Source organism: Maniola jurtina, chromosome 8, assembly GCF_905333055.1.
Source record: "Maniola jurtina chromosome 8, ilManJurt1.1, whole genome shotgun sequence".
NCBI classification, from domain to species: domain Eukaryota; kingdom Metazoa; phylum Arthropoda; class Insecta; order Lepidoptera; family Nymphalidae; genus Maniola; species Maniola jurtina.
Window position 1 is genome coordinate 51,124 of NC_060036.1, and position 23,693 is coordinate 74,816.

Genomic DNA, 23,693 nt, shown 5'->3' on the forward strand with positions numbered 1-23,693 from the left:
CATAACTTTTTAAAATTGAAACATCATGAACTTGTAATTCTTGGAAACTTTTACACGAAATTTTTTTTTGGGATATCATTTCTTTTTGGCAAGTGCCGTAATGAGTGCTGAGTTTGATAAGTGTGCTAAGGATATCTTATCCTGACAATTTCAGCATTCGAGTGGCAGACTTTACAGAAACGCTTCCCCTGTACGAGGGGTGGAGGGGGAAAATTTACAATTTCTTAATTTTTCCGCTGTTTGTATACAATTCCTAGCCTACACACCAAGTTTCAATCTTCTAGGACTTCAGGAAGTACCCTAGAATTTTTGACTAGAGATTTTGAATGTCATTAAATCTGAAACCATAAAAGCTAGACAATTGATACTTGGTACGTTTAATATATCTGCCAAAGACATTTTATTTTGAAAATATCAGTATTCTAGTGGGAGACTTTACAGGTTTGCTTCCCCCATACAAAGGGGTGGAGGGGGGAAATTTCCAATTTCTGAGTTTTCCTGTTGTTTGTATGCAATTTTTAGCCTACATACCAAATTTCAGTCTTTTAGGACTTCGGGAAGTACCTTAGAGGTTTTGACTAGGTAGCGGTTTTGATGATCATCAGTGAGGGACGAAATCGACGTATTTTAGATATCAATAAATCTATAATCATAAAAGCTAGATAAATGATAACTACTTGGTATATTTAATAATTCGCTGAGGACACCTTATACTGAAAATTTCAGCTTTCTAGCGTCATATAGACGAAAGCTATGACGGTTCGTAACTAAATACGACGAAACGCTTCGAGAAAAAGTACGTAGTGCCCCGGTTGCCGTTTGACTCCTCTTGCCTCCTGATTATCACATCACTACTGAGGCGTCGTCGCTTGGATGAAAACTGTATGCGTCGTTGATTCACAACTTTTGCGACAATGTTACCCGCATCGGTCACCCGTCGCTTGCTCGCCGTACTGAGTCTATGCGCTCGAGGGATGTCAGCTGTCAACTGTCAACTGTCAGTTATGTCAATGTGAAAGCAAGAATGCCAGCGGCACGCCTGTGCGTTGCGGCGGCGTCGCGGCGCGCTATTGGCGCGGCGCCGGCATCATTCGGCAAGCAGCTGTGCAGGCTGCTCGCGGTGTCCAGTGCGCGTTCCAGCGTGACGTCAGCAGCCAGCGAGCGAGCCAGCGCCAGCATGTACGTGGCCGAGGACAGAGGCGCGCCCTACTCGCCGGACTACCGGGTCTATTTCAGTGAGTACCACGTCCGACGTCACATCCGGGTCGGGGGTCGCGGCGAGAGCGCGACCCGCCGCGCGTCGCTCCAGCCACTGCACACACTAGCTACCGTATACTTACAACTGCCAGGAGCCAATCTGAACGCTACAGCTGCGAGGCCGTTGTGGTTTGATGACCTCCGTAGAGATTGAAGGATTTTTTTGAGATCTTTATAATACTACCATTATAGAGATAGTATCACTGTAAGTCCATATTGGATAAAAGATTTTGATAAACACATAAGTATCATATATTTGATGATCTAATGTTATGCCACTCTGTTATTATGGACCCTACATCAGTGTCCATATATTATATTGTGCACAATTAGTTGCCCCTCATACATGCAAGTATATACCTACTTATACATTTTACTTATCATACAGTAAAATAATTGCTAATAAAAATGGAAATAAGTTAATGCACTAGGTTAACATAATCAGTAATAAAATACTCAACACTATAGGATTAGAATATGTAAGAAGTACTTGAAAGTATGATATTTAAAACCTGGTAAATGAAATGTTTTAAACTTGGCATTTGCTTTCACTGGAACGCCTGTGATGTCTCACAGCAGGTTAAAAAGAAAGTTGGTAGAGAACAGGTTATCATGGGATTGCTTTGTCATAGTTGGTAGAGAACAGGTTATCATCATGGGATTGCTTTGTCATAGTTTCCACTGAGGGGAGCTGCAGTTCTTCTCACAGTTATTATTTTTACGTTCATTCAATGATAACTTAGGGTAGTGGAACATTATACAGCGTGAGCTATTTGTATGTGTATTACTAACATCACTATGGTATAACATGATATGTTACAGTCTTATCAATCAAGATATACCTATAGATTTTACATGACCTTGAGCATCCATACACAAATGTCAATCCATGAGATGTTAAACAATTTGTCTAAACTGGTTATAGGGTAGGTTTGGTTTTACATAACCAAACTGAAGACAGATTTTCAATAGCTTAAGTTGGCTGTACGTAGGCGGAGACTCACATCAAAGAAGTTGTGGTTCAAATCCCAGTGTAGATAATAAACATAATAGCCAGTGAGAACAGCACTGCAATGTTTACTTGTCCAAGTGTGACGTTGCTGCACAATGAGGAACTCAGGAGTGCTTGTGAGAGTGCAAACAAGTATTTATTATTATCAATATATTTTGCAGGAGATACAATCTAGAAAATATGAATGTTTTAGGAAGAATTGTTATCATTAGATATTGTTATCAAGTTATCAGTAAGTCTATGTATATGGAAGAGCTTATAGCTAATACTTACTCTTTATAGCTACATGTTTTATTTAAATAGAGTACTCGGCTGTCCGAGTACATTATTTTGATTAATTTTTCTTTTCAGTATAGGTAATACCTGCTTTTGAATCCATACCCCTGTGGAGTAATAGTTATAATTAATTGTGTTTACAATACATCATATATTATCACTATGCCTAGCCGGGCTGACTGCCTGCAGGCTGGTGCAACATGCCGAGCCTGAGGCAAACGGCAGTGCTTGGCGACGTGGCCAGACAGCCACCGCTATCATATAACAAGTTATGCAAAAACTTAATGTAGATAGATACAGCTGAATAGTATTTAAGTTCCCTTTCATTTTAACCTTGACCTGCCTCCAGTGCTAGATTGTAATATCAATTTGAAAGCTTGACTTTGTGTTGTGTTTTGATACTTGTTTCTTATTCAGTTAAAGGCACCTAGGTATGTTCCTACACCTCAATTCCTAATTCATGAAAATTATTTAAGTAGTTTAACAAGCAAAAATAAAACCCCCCATCTGGTTCTCTTAGTGACTCTGGAACACAGTGTTTTATAACTTTTCATGACATTTTCGGGGATCATTATTTCCACATTTTTGGGGTTCCGTACCTCTACATTTTTATTTATTTATATGTATTATAGTTTTGGAATTATCGAAGTAGTATGATGGCGGGCAAGTTTACAGCCGTGCGCCCTGTCCGCAGAGGACGCGAGCGGGCCCATCTCGCCGCTGCACGACATCCCGCTGTGGGCCGACCGCGCGGCGCGGCTGGCGCACATGGTGGTGGAGGTGCCGCGCTGGAGCAACGCCAAGATGGAGCTGAGCCTGGCGGAGCCGCTCAACCCCATCCGCCAGGACGTGAAGCGCGGCGCGCTGCGCTACGTGGCCAACGTGTTCCCGCACCACGGCTACATCTGGAACTACGGCGCGCTGCCGCAGACGTGGGAGGACCCGCGCCACGCGGACGCGGCCACGCGCGCGCGCGGCGACAACGACCCCATCGACGTGCTGGAGATCGGCGCGCGCGTGGCGGCGCGCGGCGACGTGCTGGCCGTCAAGATCCTGGGCGTGCTGGCGCTCATCGACGAGGGCGAGACGGACTGGAAGCTGCTGGCCATCGACGCGCGCGACCCGGCCGCCGCCGCGCTGCACGGCCCGGCCGACGTGGAGGCGCAGTTCCCGGGCCTGCTGCGCGCCACGGTGGAGTGGCTGCGCCTGTACAAGGTGCCGGACGGCAAGCCGCCCAACGCCTTCGCCTTCGACGCCGAGGTGAAGGACGCCGCCTTCGCGCTGCGCGTCGTGGACGAGGTGCACGAGTTCTGGCGCGGCCTGGTCGCCGGCGACGCGGACGCGCCCGACATCAGCAAGTGAGTCTCGTGGGTGCGATGCTTGCACATAACAAATAATATAAAGTTGTAAATCACCAAAAGTTATCTCAGAACTGTTCTTCGCATTAAACCATGAGGTCCCAGACTTGAAGCGGTTCAGATCAATTCTACATTGGATCAAATAAAATAAACACATTCAACATTTTGAGTAGCGTTAAAGCTAATATATTTATTATTATTAACCGACTTTGAAAAAAGGAGGAGGTTCTCGATTCGTCAAAATCTTTTTTTTTTATGTATGTTACCTGATTACTCTAAGACGCCAATGTGTTATACCTCATTTAAATTGGCATTAAATCAGCAAGTTTTTCTGATACAGGGTCACTTTTCCGTAGTACATTTTTTTTTCACAGTGCGCTTTTAAAGTGACATTTAATTTTTGGTAACGCTTTAAAAGTTTTGGAAAAAAATTAATTGCTCTTGTAATTTGGTAGCCAGAGCCTCAATAGAAGGTTTGTAGTGCTGATACATTATCTAGTAATGACACAGCATCGTTTGTTTTAATGTTTTTTATCTGTTTTTTTTTAAATTAGTCTAACTGTAAGAGATTTTGGTATTTTGTTAAAAAACCCAAAAATATTCATAACTCTTAGGCCATTTAAATATGGCCATGCTGTAGAATTTTTTTTTGCTGGAAATGACCTCCTCCATCTCCCTATTGCGTTTGATCCACGACTTTTTGACCACCCTGTAAACACAAGATTTCCGAACTTTTCTTGAGACGATGAATTCAAGAATATAAACTTTTAAACTTTTTGTTAAAATGTGTTTTAGACTTTATAATTCTATTTAAATTAATTAATTAATATTTATTTAATTTTATAAATGACACAATTCCGAACGCAGACAAAAGGAATAAAACATGGCGAGAAAACAAAAGAAAAATTGTCTATGCGGTCTTAAATCTTAATAACTACATACCGCTACATACCTATCTAATATGTTTGTAGATAATTGTCACAAAAGTTTTAAAAGTAACAAATTTTAAGTAATAACAAGTAACAAGTTTTAAGTTTTAAAAATAATAAAGATTCTTGTGATAATTTAACACCATCAGTTATTAAACGAATCAGTGTCTAACGCTGAATTAAGCTTTGTTCCGGAAAAGCCGCGTGAAAAATGCTTAAAAGCCTATGAATAATTTAACGGTCGGAGACTTGCTATAGTTGTGAAGACCTGCTCAGAAACTGGTTTTATCATATAAGTACGTAATATATATGAACATAAAAATATCTTAGTGTTTCACTAAATAATTATTTTTCTTACATCTTGTATTTTTTCGCTATTGAGGTGAAAAGTTGTACGTTTCATACGATAGCAAAGTTTTTGTTTCTTGTGCCTTTGAATCCCTCGCTACACTCAGGATTCTAACCTAAAATTATATTATACTATTATTATTATTACTATTATAGAATCCTTCGCCCGCTCAGGATTCAAACTAGGCAGTCGCAACAAAAACGAACTTTGCTATTTTGTTGAACAAATAACTTATTCATGGAGGACCATCTTTTCTTAAAGTTGAAATAGAGTAAAGCTAAATGTTCAGTAGTGATACGGTTGTGCGTGTGCGCAGGATGAACGTGACGGTGGAGGGCAGCCCGGGGCGCGTGGAGCGCGCGGACGCGGCGCGCGTGCTGGCCGCCGCGCCGCCCGTCGCGCCGCCGCAGCCGCCGCCGCCGCACGGTCAGTACGGCGTATTCACCCCGACTCACTCCCACACGCCCCGCACACGAGCCAGTGAGTGAGGCGTGTGCGCAAGATGTGTTTTTTTATCAAAAACTGCCATACTCCTTTCGAGTTAGTCCGCTTCCATCTTAGACTGCATCTTCACTTACCGCCGGATGAAATCGCAGTCGAGGGCTAACTAGTGATGAAATAAAAGGTTTTCCGCAGCGAAACAAACGGCCCTCGTAATGTTTACGTTAAGACTAATAAATACCCGTTCGGTTACAGTGGACAAGTGGCATTACGTGTCGAGCCTGTAGCGTGGTGCGGCGGCGCAGCACGGCACGGCGCGGGGCGGGGTGTCGGCAGTGCGTCACGGGGAGCGGTCCCCGGGCGCGGGCGCGGGCGGGCAGCCTCGGCGTTCCCTTTCCGGCGAGTGATGTTACAAGTTGTTGTTAACTAATTTAAGCTATTATATAAATATTTTTGTAAACAGCCTTTCATTTTAAATCCATCTTTGAGTACATTCGGGCGCGACGCGCGCCCACTGCGACGGCAGCCTCCCACTCGCGGGAGCGGACGGGAGGCATGGAGACGTTCGGCTGGCGGCGCGCGTTGCGGTGCAACGAGGACCTCTTGACTTTACAAGTTTAGAGCTTATTGAATAGAGAACAATAGTTATTTGTTCAACAAGATAGCAAAGTTTTTATTTTCATTTCATTTTTATTGCGAGTGCCTGGTTTGTTGAACCCCGAGCGGGCGAAGTATTCTGTATTCAAAGTTAGAATCCTGAGTGTAGCGAGGGATTCAAAGGCACAAGAAACAAAAACTTGCTTGCTTAAATAGCGAAAAAATACAAGATGTAAGAAGACAGATTTTAATAATTGAAAGTCAATAGGTAGTTTAAATTAAAAAATAGAAAATTTAAAAAGTTTTTATCAAATAAAATGCTGTTATGAAAATGAAAATAGGATTTCGAACTTTTCTTGAGACAACACTTTTTTTCGCTAAGTGAGCAAAAACGATTTTTGCTCATCCAGTGAGAAAAGTGTTTTGAATTTAGAACACTTTGGATTGGCATTTCTTCAATTTATCGTCTCAAGAAACATTCGAAAATTTTGTATATAAAATATAGCATACCCCATAGGTACATTCTATTTTGACAATATTTTTCAACTCTCTTTTTTATTATTTAAACTATTTACTTTTTGTTCAAATGTGTTTTAGACTAACTATAAAGTTGCTTTAAAACTACGGAAATATAATATAATATATAAAAATGTCACTGTTCACACTTAGATGTAATATTATTATGTAATACTAGCCGATGCCCGCGACTTCGCCCGCGTGGATTTAGGTTTTCCGAAATCCCGTGGGAACTCGGAGTAGCCTATGTGCTAATCCAGGGTATAATCTATCTCCATTCTAAATTTCAGCCCAATCCGTCCAGTAGTTTTTGCGTGAAGGAGTAACAAACATACACACACACACACATACAAACTTTCGCCTTTATAATATTAGTGTGATTATTACATCTAGCAGTGTGAACAGTGACATTTAAAAGTAGGTTGAGCGATAATTATATATATAATATTATATTCCGTAGTTTGAAATCAACTTAATTCTGTAACACAACATGAAACAAAAGAAAATTTAAATTAATTATTAATTAATATATCTTATTATTATATTATTTTATCAATGATAATTCTGAACGCGGACAAAAAGGAATGAAGCATGGCGGAAAAACAAAAGAAAATTTGTCTATGAGGTCTTAAGAATTGGGTGAACTCCGCTCTCCATCATTACCATTACATCATTTAAAAAAAAAAATTAAATGTGTTTCAATTTTCAAAATAAGATAACTATACCAAGTGGGGTATCATATGAAAGGGCTTTACCTGTACATCCTAAAACAGATTTTTATTTATTTTTATGTATAATAGTTTTTGATTTATCGTGCAAAATGTTGGAAAAATACCCAATTACGGATTCCTAAAAATGCAAAGTGCATCTTGCGACTTGCACAACGCAATGGTGCGGGATCTTTCGTGTGCTATCTAACTCGCACTTGACCGATTTCTTAGTCTGTTTTAAAAACGTAGGTAGCTACTTTAATGTACCTATACCTAGGTATGTATAACTACGAGATTATCGAGAATGGAGAAACTGAGACATTTGACACAATTTGAGAAGTTCCAACGGGATGTTTGCACATTGTATGAAGGCGGAAGAATCGGTGGGAAATAGCTTGCTGCAAATGTTTTGGTTATGCAGTAAATAGGTAAGTAGCTACTGAGTAAGTAAGATTTGCGCGCAGCGATGGTTCGGTTGTCGGCGGGATGTGGATTGTGGAGGGTCGGAGGAGGTCCGGCGGCCTGGCGCCTCGCGGCATCGATCGCGCGCCCTCCCCCGCCCCGCCCGCGCCGGACCGGTCGCCGAGCCTCCTCCCGCCCGCGGCAAACACTCGCCGCGCAGACGCGCCGCCGCGCCCACCGCCGCTTATGCCTATCATCTGTAGGAAGTTGGGAGTTTCAACTGAACCAACAGACTACTATATTTTTAACCGACTTCAAAAAAGGAGGAGGTTCTCAATTCAACTGTTTTTTTTTGTGTTTGAACTCTTCAAGAGTAAATTCTCTTTAAGAGTAAATTGCTCGCGTGATAGCTTAGTTGTGTAACAGACAATAATTAGGCATATTATAAATAAATTGTAAAGCATGACATGAAGCCTAAAACACAGCTGTACTACTCTACACGGAACGCGCGCGTAGACGTGCACGATTTGTGATACAAGGAACTACGAACGGCAGGACATCACCCTTTTGTATTAAGGCTTTCGATTTTTTGTTTATTGTCCTCTGTAAATGATAGGCTTTCGGATAGGACTAGTTTTCAAAAATTATTAATGTCGGCTGCATGCCGTCGACAAAGCGCTACTCGTGCCGCCGGAGCTCGCCCAGCCGGCTTCAGCAGGCAGTAGTCTGTGCTAGGGCTGACAAAGATCATCGGCCTTAAAAGACTAATTTATTTTAAGATTAAAATAGTAATTCAGATATTTAATAGCTAGAGAGCGCCGCATGCCTGCGCCCTGTGCGTAGGCAGCGAGCCCGCGCGACCCGTCTGCGCCGTGCGAGCGGGCGCGCGGCGCGGCAGTGTCGCGACCCGCGGCGCGCCGACCGCACGCCCGCCATGCGCCTCGCCCCGCGCGCGCCGCTGGCGCTGCTGGCGCTGTCGGCGCTGGCCGCCGCCGCCGCCGCCGCCGCCTCGCCGCGCAAGCACGACCAGGACTTCGAGTTCGACGACGCGCCGGTACGACCGCCGCGAACCCTCAGTCCCAGTCCTGTGACGATCTATCCGCATCGAGCGTTCGTCTCGTGTATTGATTTTCACGTAGAATGTTCCGCTGCTCCTACCCGCTTGTAGCTAATCCCTACCTAGGCTACCTAGTTATAAATATTGGGTAGGTAATCCATTAAAAGAGAATAGGTCGAATAGGTACTTTCTATGAGCCGTAATAAAGGAAGTCGCAGATGCCTAACTAGTACCAGGTATTTTATCACTTTAGATTGTCACAACAAGAATTATATTTTAAAACTGACTATTCAAAAAGCTCTACGGCCCATATCTGCCTAATCTAATATACCTAGATAGTTACCAAGATGTTTTTTTACCTAGATAATTATTTTCTTTACCTTTTATTCGTTTGGTTGGGGAAAAGGAAAATCCTCATGGGTCTATGGATTGCTGCCCAGCGGCCTAACTCTTTCACTCTTACTTTCAGGTAATACGTTAGCATGTCATGTGAAAGATGGCTGTCTTTAGACGCCACTCGCTTCTGCGTATCCCGTTCGTCCTTATTTTTCTTTTCCCTACAACAGCACGCAGCGTTTCAGAACATGTATTCACTGAAATTTATTTAAAAGCATACGAGGAATAAGATTAGTAGGTTCACCTTCTCTGTGGGCTTGTTTTCTTCAGTCCTCGAACCCCGCGCACTGAAACGTTGCGTGGTCTGGCGTGTCCTCCGCGCCGCAGGCCGAGCGTAGCCGCTGCTGGCGCTTTCCCAACGGCATGGAGGTACCTACGTGTTAACCACCGTCTGAGGGCTCGAGTTATAGAGTCGTCCACTCGTCCGTGTTGCCTTCCTGTCCAGAGCTTTACGCAGACAAAGTTTTCTCGACCAGTTTCTTTTTCCCCACCTGTCCCACTCCACCTGCCTCTCTTTTTCATCGTGCGGTTTCGCTCTTCCGATGTGGTTCGGTGTTCCCGTCCGCACTTTCCCGTACGTTCCATCGCCAGTATTTCGACAAGTCCCAGGCCTGTCATCACAGCTAAGTATGCCTACACCGCGAACTCACCAATACCTAGCTTCTAATACCTACCTGTCAGAACTCGTCCTAATAATAAACACGTTAGGTACCTAGCTACTTGTGAAGTAGCGAGATTGTCGGCGCCGTTCGGAGTAGTGTGCCTGCTGATGTGTCGTTGTACTGGCGTGTTGTTGCAGGAGGCGCCGCCGCACGCGCGCCGCCCGCGCCGCTACGTGTACGACCCCGACAGTGAGTGCAACACGCCACACCACCCCACACCACCCCGCGACACTCCATACCACCACACGAAACTCCATACCACCACACACCGCCACACAGACACCACTGATCCATACCCACCACGTCGACAACCTCAATATCAGTGTTCTAAAAGCTGCTCCACCAAACTGTGTATAGAAGGTAGAGCCTGGTGCCTAGATAGGTAAGGGACTGATGGGTACATATCGTAATAAGTAGAGTAATAATTAAGTCATTTTCAGCTTAATGTGTTGCATTGCAATTTGCGCGCCATCGAGTATCGCACGCCAGAAACATTTGCGCAAGTATCGACAGCAACTGTACAAAGTCTCAACTCGTGCGGACGAGCGATGCGCGAATGCATAGGTAACGAATAGACAGAAAGATAAATATTAACTTTTATAAAGATCGAAATACCTAGGAAGTAGGAACTGATCTTCGCAATGAATTCTGGATTTCCATAAACGAGTAGGTAAGTATTTGAAAGTAAAATGTCCTTTCACTTTTGAGTCTGTGGCGGCGGCGGGAGAGCGTGGGTCCTGCGCCGGGTGCGAGCGGGGCCGAGCGGCGTGCCCTCTGCCCGCTCACAGACTACCGTCTCCGTTGTGGTAGCGGATGCCCTACATAATACGTTCCACAACATCACCTACAGCAGATAGGTATACATCCAAGACACGAGGCGCCCATTGTGAATTCCGCGACTCAGAAGACAGAACTGCGAAATGCGCCTCGAGATAACAAAGGTTGCGAGCGTGACTCGTGAGAAGCGAACTGGGTCCTTTACTTACCTACGCGTACAATAGCTAGCGCTGAGCAGTCGCCGCGTCACACGACCTACCTAGTTACCTTCGCTTTTGTTTGAGCTAAGTACGTCTGAGTAGACAGCTATTCATGCCCTTTGAAAGGATAAAAGGTTTGTACTTACCTACTTTTCACATTGCCTCTGACCTACTGCAGGCTGCTGCCGGCTTCAGTTGTAAGTTGCTAAGTATCACCTAGCACCATTAGCACCTACCTACCCATACACTTTTATGCACGAGAGAATAAAAGCAGTTTAGACAGCATATGAGTACCCAAAATACTTTACGAGCATGCTCCAAATGATGTTTAGGTAACTCTTCATATTGTTTGAGGCACATTGGCACCGACTCCATATGTTTCATGTAGTTTTCCAAAATTATAAAGTTTTAAAAGCAGTTTTAAAAATGTAATAAAATAGAGATAAGTATTATTACGCAATATGGCATTTCTCGTTCAAAGAGCTGCACCATAATACGGGCCTTTGAAAGTAGTTTCGATAACTGCAAAGTGTCGCTACTATTTGGCATTAATTAGGTATATTATTGTCCGATATTTGCATATTTGCTTACCTTATAAATAAATAAACTCTACAAATGATTCTACTTTTTATGCATACAAATCATCTTCATCGGTCTTGCTCTCTCAAAGTGTAGTTTACTGAAGGTTTCCCTCGTACCGCGTGTGTGCGCATCGCATTAACGTGCCCGCCTCCCCCGCAGACCCGCTGTGCCGCGCGCTGGTGTGCGAGCCGCGCGAGACGTGCCTGCTGCGCGACGCCTTCACCGCGCTGTGCGCGCGCCGCCAGGACGTGCGCGCCCGCGGGTAATGCCCACCGACCGACGTGCGCTGTCACTCGGCGGCGCGCCGGCGGCTACAGAGCGGCGTTTGTTGCAGGGACACCATCGTGGCGGGCGGCGACGCGGCGTGGGAGCGCGGCGACGACGACGACGTGTTCTACGAGGCGCGCGCCGACCACGCCGAGCGCGCCGAGCCCGCCGCGCGCGCCGCGCCCGCCGCGCCCGACAGGTCCGCACGCCGCACGCGCCGCTCAGCGCACGCCGAGCAGCTAACTGATCGACAGATTTTCATTAATAAATTAGAATTTAAAATAACGTGTAAGACATAAATATTACTGGGCGCGTATGTTCGCGCAGCGTGGACGGCTTGCGGCTTCCGCCGCCGCTCTGCATTGCGTTGTTTGCAATAAAATGAAATGGACATTGAAACATGATCAGGGCAGGGTGAGATCATGTCCACAAAAACGAGTAGCTTACTTTGTGTGCTTCGTGTTCGCACGCGAGCTCGCTCGCCCGCGCGCAGTGATGTGACGTGTGTGCCGCAGGTGCGTGGGCTGCGCGCGCGCAGCGCGCGGCGCCTTCCTGTGCGGCTCCGACAACCGCACCTACTCGTCGCTGTGCCGCCTCGACCTGCACAACTGCGTGCGCCGCGCCGTGCCGCCTGTGCGCCTCGCGTGCCGCGGCTTCTGCCCTTGCCGCGCGCCCGCGCCCGAGGACGAGGTGGGTCCGACTCGCCGACTGCGCCTCGACTTGCACGACTGCGTGCGCCGCTCCGTGCCACCCGTGCGCCTCGCGTGCCGCGGCTTCTGCCCCTGCCGCGCGCCCGCGCCCTAGGACGAGGTGGGTCCGACTCGCCAACTGCGCCTCGACCTGCTCGACTGCGTGCGCCGCGCCGTGCCACCCGTGCGCCTCGCGTACCGCGGCTTCTGCCCGTGCCGCGCGCCCGCGCCCGAGGACGAGGTGGGTCCGACTCGCCGACTGCGCCTCGACCTGCACGACTGCGTGCGCCGCGCCGTGCCGCCCGTGCGCCTCGCGTGCCGCGGCTTCTGCCCCTGCCGCGCGCCCGCGCCCGAGGATGAGGTGGGTCCGACTCGCCAACTGCGCCTCGACCTGCTCGACTGCGTGCGCCGCGCCGTGCCACCCGTGCGCCTCGCGTACCGCGGCTTCTGCCCGTGCCGCGCGCCCGCGCCCGAGGACGAGGTGGGTCCGACTCGCCGACTGCGCCTCGACCTGCACGACTGCGTGCGCCGCGCCGTGCCGTCCGTGCGCTTCACGTGCCGCGGCTACTGCCGACTGTGCCTCGGTCGGCGTGAACTGTCCCTGGCCATCTCAGATCACGGTAGAAAACACAATATTAAAGATTGATAGGATTTTTTTTTTAATCTTAAAATAAATTAATCTTTTTTTTCTTTTTTGTCAGCCCTAGCACAGACTACGGTCTATTTGGGCTGCAAAATTCCAAACACCAGTCTGTTTTTTATCTAGTGCTTTGGTCTATAACAACTGGTGAAAAATGTTTCTCTTTAAATTAAGTCTATTACTAAATAAATACATTAAAAAAAAGTAGGTATATTCACAAACTTGATGAATGTAATATTATGTAATCTAACAGTCGGTTGTACACTCAGCATAAACAATGGCTAGTGCACATCGCTAAGAAGTAAACGCGTACGTTCCAGGACCGTCGGCGCCGGCCGCAGCTGCACAACGACGTGCACGCGCCCCGGGCGCGCGCGCGCCGCCCCGCGCACGGTGAGTGTCGCCGCCGGTGAGCGCCACGCGCGCACGGCACGCCTCGCTGACGTGTGGTGTTGTTGCAGGGGCGGGCTGCGCGCTGGAGCGGATGGCGGACCGGCTGCTGGACTGGTTCGCGGTGCTGATGGACGACGCGGGCGCCGCTCCTCCGCCGCCCGACGGTACGTGCACTGCTGCTGATATTGATGTATCGATACAATCGATACGGCGACACCGTACTCACCGTTTACCTAACACGCTGATATTTAATATTAGGCATATAAACATTCTTTTCACAAACCGACTTCCAAAAACTTTTAATTTTTTTTAACAAAATTACTTTTTAAATTTGTAGTGGCTTTGGAAGTTGGTCTTTGAAAACAATTTTTATTTTAAGTAGGTATTTTAGTTAAATTGCGTACCTAAATAAATTCACAACCAGCATTTTTTGTGCACATAGCTTAGTAGTAGAATTAAAGAGTTGGAACTTGGAATTCAATCATGAAGCCGTCGCTTGATATATCTACAACATCAATTCTGCATCAACTATTCCTGAAACTCCATATTAGGACCATGAGGAATAAGGAGTCGCGACTCAGAGTTCAATAGTCATGTCTACGTTTGGCGCCTACAATATTTTTGAACACATAATAACTAAGTTACAAGTGTAAATTCAAAATTAATAACACCCCCGACAAGTGAAGGTTACAATAACTAGAAAAGAGCTGATAACTTTCAAACGGCTGAACTGATTTCCTTGGACTATAGCTAAGAACACTCTCGATCAAGCCATCATTCAAACAAAAAAAAAACTAAATTAAAATCGGTTCATTACACGTCAAACTTATAACACCCTTCGTTTTGGGTCGAGGGTTAAAAACGAACTGAAACGACCATTTCAGACAGTGACAGTAACTTTTGACATAAAGCAAAAACTGGACTTTGGGCCACCATCGAGAATTCGTTTACGGAAAAACGCATTATTTTTCTCTTCCACACACAAAAAAGGAACAAATAATTCAAGATTCTTCCACTCGAAGTAATCAGCGACACCACGGAAGAGAAAAGATTTCCAAGTAACCAGCACCTAACTACCGCCTGAGGAAGTGCTGCGCCTGCGCAGTGCACACGCCGCTCGAGGAGTTGCGACTCGGAGTTCAATCACGAAGTCGGTTTCGGCAATACTCGTTCACCGTCATCAATCTGCATAACTTGTCGGTACAGATACAACAGAATTAGCCATTATCTTTACGACATTTATTTATTTTATTTATTTAATTAATTACAGGCTTAATGAAAAGTGAACATTTTACACCAAACTTTGTAGACGAAAGCACTAGATAAAAACTGAGACTGGCGTTTGCACTTTGCAGCCCACATAGACCGTAATCTGTGCTAGTCACCGATATATCGATAGTTCTGCGCATTTCGCCGCCCCACGCCCGCGTAACAGCCCGCCCCTGCCTGTGCAGGGTTCCCGCGCGACTGCAAGCCCGAGGTGCGCTGGATGTTCGAGCACCTGGACGCGGGCCGCGACGGCGCGCTGTCGGCCGCCGACCTCTACGCGCTACGTACGTACCGCCGCGCCGCGTGACGTCACACGTGCGGCGGCGGACGCGCAGTGACCTCGCTGTCGGTTCGCAGGGCACGACGAGCGCGAGCGCTGCCTGCGGCCGTTCCTGGCGACGTGCGGCGCGCGCGGCGGGCGCGGCGCGCGCGGCGTGACGCGCGCCGCGTGGTGCGCCTGCCTGCGCCGCGCCGCGCGCCCGTGCGCCGCGCTGGCGCGCGCGCACCCCGCGCCGCCGCCCGGCGCCTACGTGCCGGCGTGCGACGCGCGCGGCTGGTACCGCGCGCGGCAGTGCCACGCGGCGCTGGGCGTGTGCTGGTGCGTGGACGCGCACGGCGTGGAGCGCCCCGGCTCGCGCACCAAGGGCGCGCCGCTCTGCCCCGGTACGGACGACGTTTATCGAAGTGAAGCTTGCCGTCGGACGCTATGCGCTCGGGTGTCGCCGGCGCCGACCGATGAACTGCTTCATTGTTCATGTTCACTTCTGCCGGCCATCGCGTAGTCGCTCGAGCGGACACTGCACGTAGTGCGAGACCCGACTGCGCGATACTGTCTCACTCTCATCGTTCCCTTCACTTCTATGCAGTGGGCGTCCTCGGATGCTTCATTTTTTATTTGTTATAGACCAGATGTATTATGCGATACGCGTTTTAATTTTAAACTCGGATACATTTTCAGGTGAGAACGAGACGGACAACAGCCTGGGCGAGGCGGTGGACGAGGCGGCGGGCGAGGCGGCGGACGAGGCGGCGGGCGAGGGCCGCGCGCCCGACGACGACGAGGACGTGGGCGGCAGCGGCGACGGTGACGATGACAACGAGCTGCGCTTCTGAGGCGCGCGGTGAGCGCTCTGAGTACTTACTGTATTATCCCTCACAGACATTTCTGCATTTTGAAAATAATTTTATCCAAATATATAGTATCGGAATAAGTCGCGACGTGACCTGACGTCAGCGCCTGACGTCAGCGCCAGCACGGCAGGCTACAGCACGTCTTCGTGTGCAACTCGTTCGTTACAACTTATAACACTGCCACATATCTGTTTGGATTGGGTCAATGTAACTAATTAATCATGTTTATGTAAGAAGGTACATATAGAAATCCTATTAATCATTAAAACCTCTCGTACTTGCAGACATCGCCTCAACGTGCGTCCGCGTCGCCGGCGCCGGCAGACGACGTCTTCACCGAACCCCGTATAGTAAATAATTAAAACAAAATGCATTAAAACCTACAAATCATAACATAGCGTAATACATCATTTTACTTTTCTGTTTTATCGAGTAGCTGAGGCTAGGCATCGCTTAGTCAACAGAAGTGCTACGGCAGGTACTCACTTCGTTTTTAGCTGCACTATTACTAAGAGTCAAAGTAATTTAGTCGTTGACATACAGGCCTATGATATTTTATTTAATGTTACAACTTTGATAAAATAAAAGATTATGGGAGAATATTTTCATATTAAAATTTTGAAATACAAATGTTTGGCAATAGTTGTACTTACCTATGTATTTAAAATTGGTGACTAAAGTTAGTGTGACTTAGGGAATACGTACTTTGTCATGCGTACAGCGAATGAGACGCGGTAGGCACTTGCTTAGACTACGAGTGTAGGAGTCGCTAGAGCGTTGCATGGAACGCGGTCGATGGTTCGCCGTTGCATGTAAGGTAGGGTAACGTTATGTAGACATGTGGAGCCTTTATTAGTTAAGGATAGAGTGTAACACATAATACCTAACAGTAAAATACTTCATATAAAAGAAACCTATGTAACAAGCTTATGAATGTTCGATATTATTAGTTGGTAATCTAGTTATAGGATATAGTCATATTCTGGTACGTCATCTCGTGTTCGTGTGCTGCTCGTTGAGCGAACACGTCAGATTAAGTTCCAGCAAACCGATTCACTCCAACTAAGTATTAACTAAATAAGGGATGTAATAAACCAAAATATGTAAAAATTACAACATCAAAGGTTATTTGCACTTTTTTAAATCTCACTAGTTTAATTTAAATAAATAAATAAAGTAATTCACATGACGCGTCTTATTATCCTCTCTTACAATGTTCTCACAGACTAACAATTTATGTAGGTAGGTACATATACCTACAGGTACAAAAGGTAAGTACATACCTAATAGTAGCTACATATTTAGCATGTGGGTAGGTACCTACTTAGTTAGATATTCTCTACCTATACGTAAAGAATTCACTGTAGTAAGTGATGACAATCATAATAATTAATAATGACTTGCCTCACTAGCTCAAAAAGGGCGCCAACCACAAGACCAGGTGAGCAAAAGTAGTTTTTGCTCAGTTCCTCATCCGGGGAGAAAAAGGGAAAAAAGGGTTTTTGAATTTGGCATTGAGGCCAATTCTTCAATTCATGTTCTCAAGAAACGTTCGGAAATCTATACTTATCTATATAGGCACGTAAGTATAATCTATACTTTTCATTAATGACTAGCTGATGCCGCAGCTTTGCCCGCGTGGATTTAGGTTAAGGTATTTCTGTAACTACCAAATTTCGTAAAAACATTTAAACAGATTATCCTTTAAAATTTCTGTGGAATCACTAGGAATCACACATTTAGGAATGCAATTCCTTACAGCATCAGGGTTGAAGAGTTGGGTCCTCGAGGCCAACGACCAAGTCTTTACTTAGTATACCTACTGATCCTTGATACCTTCAATATCAATTTATAACTAAAACGGCTGAAGCTAATTTGGTACAGAGATACCTTGCATCCTGAGAAAGGGCTATTACGTATAGGCTAATAGTATGGAAAATCAAAAGTTCCCACAGGAATTTTAAAATAGGCTCACCACTTCGCTCTGCTTCAAGTTTCAACTAGCTAGTGTATAAAGATTTCTATGTTCCTCATAGGTCTACACCATCACTGAAAATTATATATTAATAGAAGATTAATAGTATGTAAATGAAGATCTTCATTTAGATGGCAACATAATTTGAATTTGCCGCGCACACGTCACAAGTGTCAACTGTCAACTGTCAAGAGTTGTGCGAGTGTTGAAAATGAACGTTATTTTTGCCGAATGTTTTTAATGTAATTTGGATATTGAAATCTGATTAAAGTGTGGAGTAACAGCTTCGATTGTTGTTTCTCTTTTCAGAGCAACACAAGTTCTTTTATTTCGCACAATAAACACATTATAAACAACAAAGTTGAAAAAGTGTCCACAGTGAAGTATTCTGAGTTAGAACATTTAGATAGATAGAAAATCTTTATTGCACGCAAAAACACATTATAAAACAACAATTTTATAGCTGTTATTAACAAAAAGTTAACATGGAAAAGTTAAGATTTGAATTTATTGTGCAAAAATCGATCGAAGATCCGAAAACGAATGTCATTTGCATAACCTCAATTACTGATGTCAATAAACAGACCTTTTTAATTCCGGAACAATTTCAACCGGCAAAACTGCATGATACAGTGATAAAAACTCAGACATTTCTAAAAGTGAAGACTACATTACAAAAGAGAAATGATAGAAGACAAGTTTGGATTACACTAACACCAGAGATATGTAGTACCTATATAGATGAAGACGGAAATATGCAGTTTAAAGGATATTTGTTAGAGGAATCAACACAAGAAATGCAGAAACGGGCCTCTACTTCCGGAATTTCAGAAGAGGCTTTGACGAGGATCTTAGAAAATTTCACTGAAAAAAAGAAAGATACATCAAAGTCCGACAACATAAAAAAGCTAACAGAAAAAATTGTTTTAGAAAAATTCAATAATAAAACGTCAAATGTATCACAGTGGATGGCTATTTTTGAATCAGAATGTACTCGTGTTGGTATAGAAGGAGATACTAAGAAAATTGAGGCCTTGAGATTATTTTTGGAAGATTCATGTCTGGATTGGTACAGTTCAAGACTCATAAAACATACAGTAAACTCGGAATGGTCAACATGGAAAGAAAACTTCTGTGAAACTTATGCGGACAAAGGATGGTCGCCAGTGAGATATGCAATGTTATTCAAATATAGACAAGGATCATTACTAGAATATGCTTTGAAAAAGGAAAAACTTTTATTGGAAATAAATAAATCAATGGATAATACCACCTTAATTGATTTAATCGCCACCGGGCTCCCAAATTTTATTTCAGATAAAATCGATAGAAATAGCTTAAAGGAAACAAAGGATTTATTTAATAATATCAGGGGCTTGGAACATATAGTGAATAAGAAGAATTTAGGAAGAAAAGTGGTAGGTTTGGAAAGTAAAATTAAAGAAAAAGATGGGAGTAACAAACCATGTAGAATTTGTGAAAAAGAAAACAAAGGCAACCGCTATCACCCTGAATCCTTGTGCTGGTTCAAAAACAAAAATAATGATAAACAAAAAAGAGATCAGATAAAAACAGTTAACAATTCAGAATTAGAAACAGAATTAAATGAGATAAATCCAAAAAACTAGTGATCCCGCCATTAATCAAGATTAAATTGTTATTAAATGATACCTTAGAAACAACTGGGATTTATGACTCGGGATCAAATGTGTCTTTAATAAATACTAGATTGCTATCTTTGAAAGGTAATAACAACAACAATAATATTTCTATCGAAAATGCAAACTTAAAAACGATTAATGGCGTGAGAAAAACTAAAGGAATGGTAACATTAAAGATGAAGATTTTTAATATTGAAAAAAAAATTAATGTTTTTGTAATTGATGAAGAAAATTTTGATTATGACTTTTTAGTTGGACTAGACTGCATAAAGGAATTTCATCTGATTCAAAATGAGAAATTGGAAATTACTCAGGATACTTCCAGCCTCAAAATAGAGAATAGTCAAGAAGGAAAAAGCCTGAAAAACAAAAGAACACTGTCTGACATTTCAGACAGTATAGTTGAAGAAAATTGCAATAAAAATATGAACGCCCTGAATAAAACTAGGGATATGTATAAAATAAATTTCAACGAGCATGTTGAAGAAACTAGCTTTATCATTTCTGTCAATCATCTAGACGCTCAAAAGCAGGCAGAAATAGAGGAATTAATATGCAAATATAAACCTCTTTTTGCTAAGGACAAATATGATATAGGCACTGTGAAAGGCTATGAAGCACATATTGATTTATTAATTGATAAATACTGTAGTAAAAGACCTTATAGGTGTTCTATTGAAGACAAAAAAGAAATTGAACAACAAGTATCTAAATTATTACAAGAGAACCTAATTGAAGAGTCCTGTAGTCCTTTTGCTGCGCCTGTAACACTGGCCTATAAAAAAGAAGAAGGGAAAAGATCAAGACTATGTATAGATTTTCGGGAATTAAATAAAATTGTGGTTCCTCAATCACAGCCGTTTCCACTTATTGAAGACTTGATGGTAAAGACTGCAAAATGTAAATACTTCTCAACACTGGATATAAATTCAGCATTCTGGTCCATACCTTTGAAGATCGAAGACAGGGAAAAAACAGCATTTGTTACGCAGGAAGGGCATTTCCAATGGACATGCTTGCCATTCGGTTTAAAGACATCACCTGCAATTTTTCAAAGAATATTAAGTAGTATTATACGGAAACACAAACTAGCAGATTTCACTGTAAACTACATTGATGATATTTTGGTATTTTCTGAGACATTTTCTGACCACATAAAGCACTTATCACTTTTGCTGGAAGCAATATTAAAAGAAGGCTTTAGATTAAAATTTTCAAAATGTAACTTTGCACAAGACTCAGTAAAATATTTAGGTCATATTATCAAAAATAATACAATCACTCCACTGAAGGATAACTTAATTGCTATAAAGAATTTCCCTGTTCCAAAAACCCAGAAGAATGTTAGACAGTTTCTAGGTAAGATAAACTTTTACGGAAAATATGTACCAAAAATATCAATCATATTAGATCCATTACATAATTTATTAAGAAAAGGACAAAAATTCATTTGGTCAGGAAAATGTCAAGAGTCTTTTGAGACAATAAAAAAATTACTTTGTTCACAACCTATTTTAGCGATCTTTGACCCTGATCTCCCGATACATATATATACAGACGCTAGTATACAAGGTATCGCCGCAGTTTTGAAGCAACCACAACAAAGTGGAGAAGAAAAACCTTGTGCATATTTTTCAAGAAAATTAAATGACACACAAAAAAAGAAAAAGGCCATTTATCTAGAATGTTTAGCGATAAAGGAAGCCGTAAAATACTGGCAATACTGGCTTATAGGGAAAAGATTCAAGATTTTCACTGATCATAAACCATTGGAGAAAATGAACATAAAGGCAAGAACAGATGAAGAACTAGGAGACCTTACATATTACCTATCACAGTTCAACTTTGAGATAAAATATTCTCCAGGTAAATACAATGTGGAAGCAGATAGTTTAAGCAGAAATCCAGTACTAGACCCATGGGAAAATCAAGATGAGATTTTAAAAATTATAAATTTAATTCAATTAGAAGATATACAAAATGATCAAAAAAGGAATGAAGATATAAAACAGAGTAAATATAAAGTAACATTAAAAGATAACATATACTATCGTAAGGATGGGAAAAAGGAAAAGATATTACTAACTGAAGAATTCAGTAAAAAATTTATAAAGAAAATACATTATAAGTACTGTCATATTGGAATACAACAGATGAAAAGGAAAATTAATCCATTCTATACAGCGAAAAATTTAACATACAATATCAAAAAAATTTGTGACAGCTGTGAAATTTGCATAAAAAACAAATCTAGAGGAAAATATAATTTTGGACTCATGTCTCACTTAGGTCCGGCTACTTACCCTTTTGAAATAATGTCTATCGATACTATTGGTGGATTTGGTGGCTCACGTTCTACAAAGACATATTTACACCTCCTAGTAGACCACTTTTCGAGATATGCTTACATTTTGACTTCAAAAACTCAAAATTCCAATGATTTTATAAAGTTGGTTCAAAAGGTAACACATGAAAATAAAATTGGTCTAATTCTATCCGATCAATATCCAGGCATCAATTCAAAGGATTTCAAAAATTTTTTAGACAAAGAAAATATACCTATCATCTTCACTGCGGTAAATTCACCATTTTCAAATGGTCTGAATGAAAGATTAAATCAAACATTAACTAACAAAATAAGATGTAAGATAAATGAAAGAAAAGATAAACTAGCTTGGACAACTATTGCTCATGAATGCACTGAAAAGTACAATGAAACGGAACACACTGTAACAGGATTTTCACCAAAATATCTATTGGAAGGAAAAAATGTCGACATATTACCAGAAGAATTAAAACAAGATAAAACCTATAATGATTTATTGCAAGATAGGAAAACCGCATTTGAAAATACTTTAAAATCGCACAATTATAATAAACAACATTTTGATAAGAACAGGAGAACGTGTGAATTAAAAGTAGGAGACCTAGTATATGTTGAAAATGGTAATCGTTTAAACAGGAAAAAACTGGATGAATTAAAAATTGGTCCGTATGAGATTTTAGAAAAAATTTCAAACTCAGTCTACAAAATAAATACAGGACATAAAAAGTGTGAATCAAACCTTTTCCACATAACAAAACTGGTTCCAGTGTTAGATTGATGACTAATGTGGGGGGGGAGATGTAAATGAAGATCTTCATTTAGATGGCAACATAATTTGAATTTGCCGCGCACACGTCACAAGTGTCAACTGTCAACTGTCAAGAGTTGTGCGAGTGTTGAAAATGAACGTTATTTTTGCCGAATGTTTTTAATGTAATTTGGATATTGAAATCTGATTAAAGTGTGGAGTAACAGCTTCGATTGTTGTTTCTCTTTTCAGAGCAACACAAGTTCTTTTATTTCGCACAATAAACACATTATAAACAACAAAGTTGAAAAAGTGTCCACAGTGAAGTATTCTGAGTTAGAACATTTAGATAGATAGAAAATCTTTATTGCACGCAAAAACACATTATAAATACATTTGTGTAGGCATCACTGGTACATCCATGACATATTTATTTATTTTTCATGTACCATAATTGTAAATATTATGGTCTCCTTATACAACTTTCTGAAATTCAAATTGAAATAATTTGTTCAAATTGTGTACTATTGACATATCTATGACTGTTGTACACTTTTTGATTGTCAATTTATTGTGGAAGTAAGATAATGATATTATGGTGATGATTGATTAAACTTAAAACTAAAGCTACGCGCCGTGTGCTGGGACACAAACAAACACCCTCACCCACAACTTGTTGTCGCTCACAACAAAGTTGTTGAGTGACTTACTCATATGGAGATTCTTCAAATAATAAGATCCAAAAATGATGGGATCTGCAGGAAAACCAATGTCACTGACACAGACCATTAGGAAGCAAGTATTATTAGAGTGGCAAATGTAGGTTGTGCATAAGCAAGCGTAGTGCGAGACGCCTTTCAGGTAGACCAAAAATAGAAAAAGGCAGGTGGTGGTCCTTAAGGATTTTTTGATAGTTATTAAAAATGACTTATTAGTTAGGGAATGTTTATGTCCAACAGTGCACATCCGCAGGCTAACGATGATGATGATGGTAGATGCTTTTGACGATTCGAAAGAACTTGTAAAAGTCTAATTGAATAAAAACATTTTGAATTTGAATTTGAATTTGATCA

General features: G+C 42.7%; 3 protein-coding genes across 3 annotated transcripts; all 3 read left to right on the plus strand.

Moving 5' to 3' along the window:
• Positions 1-1,018: 1,018 nt before the first annotated feature.
• Positions 1,019-6,082, plus strand: LOC123867327 (inorganic pyrophosphatase). The gene is made up of 4 exons (XM_045909318.1): positions 1,019-1,235; positions 3,240-3,903; positions 5,498-5,607; positions 5,878-6,082. The coding sequence occupies exons 1-4, from the start codon at positions 1,025-1,027 to the stop codon at positions 5,907-5,909; spliced, it is 1,017 nt and encodes a 338-aa protein (XP_045765274.1). The 5' UTR covers positions 1,019-1,024; the 3' UTR covers positions 5,910-6,082.
• On the plus strand, positions 2,029-19,590 carry LOC123867326. The gene is made up of 2 exons (XM_045909317.1): positions 2,029-2,038; positions 17,992-19,590. Exon 2 carries the CDS (start codon positions 18,371-18,373, stop codon positions 19,511-19,513), a length of 1,143 nt encoding a protein of 380 aa, XP_045765273.1. The 5' UTR covers positions 2,029-2,038; positions 17,992-18,370; the 3' UTR covers positions 19,514-19,590.
• LOC123867325 (proteoglycan Cow) lies at positions 8,753-17,094 on the plus strand. Its single transcript, XM_045909316.1, has 11 exons — positions 8,753-8,901; positions 10,100-10,151; positions 11,681-11,783; positions 11,856-11,987; positions 12,304-12,478; positions 13,438-13,510; positions 13,579-13,674; positions 14,965-15,063; positions 15,137-15,442; positions 15,738-15,900; positions 16,195-17,094. The coding sequence occupies exons 1-10, from the start codon at positions 8,782-8,784 to the stop codon at positions 15,890-15,892; spliced, it is 1,311 nt and encodes a 436-aa protein (XP_045765272.1). The 5' UTR covers positions 8,753-8,781; the 3' UTR covers positions 15,893-15,900; positions 16,195-17,094.
• Positions 19,591-23,693: the final 4,103 nt, after the last annotated feature.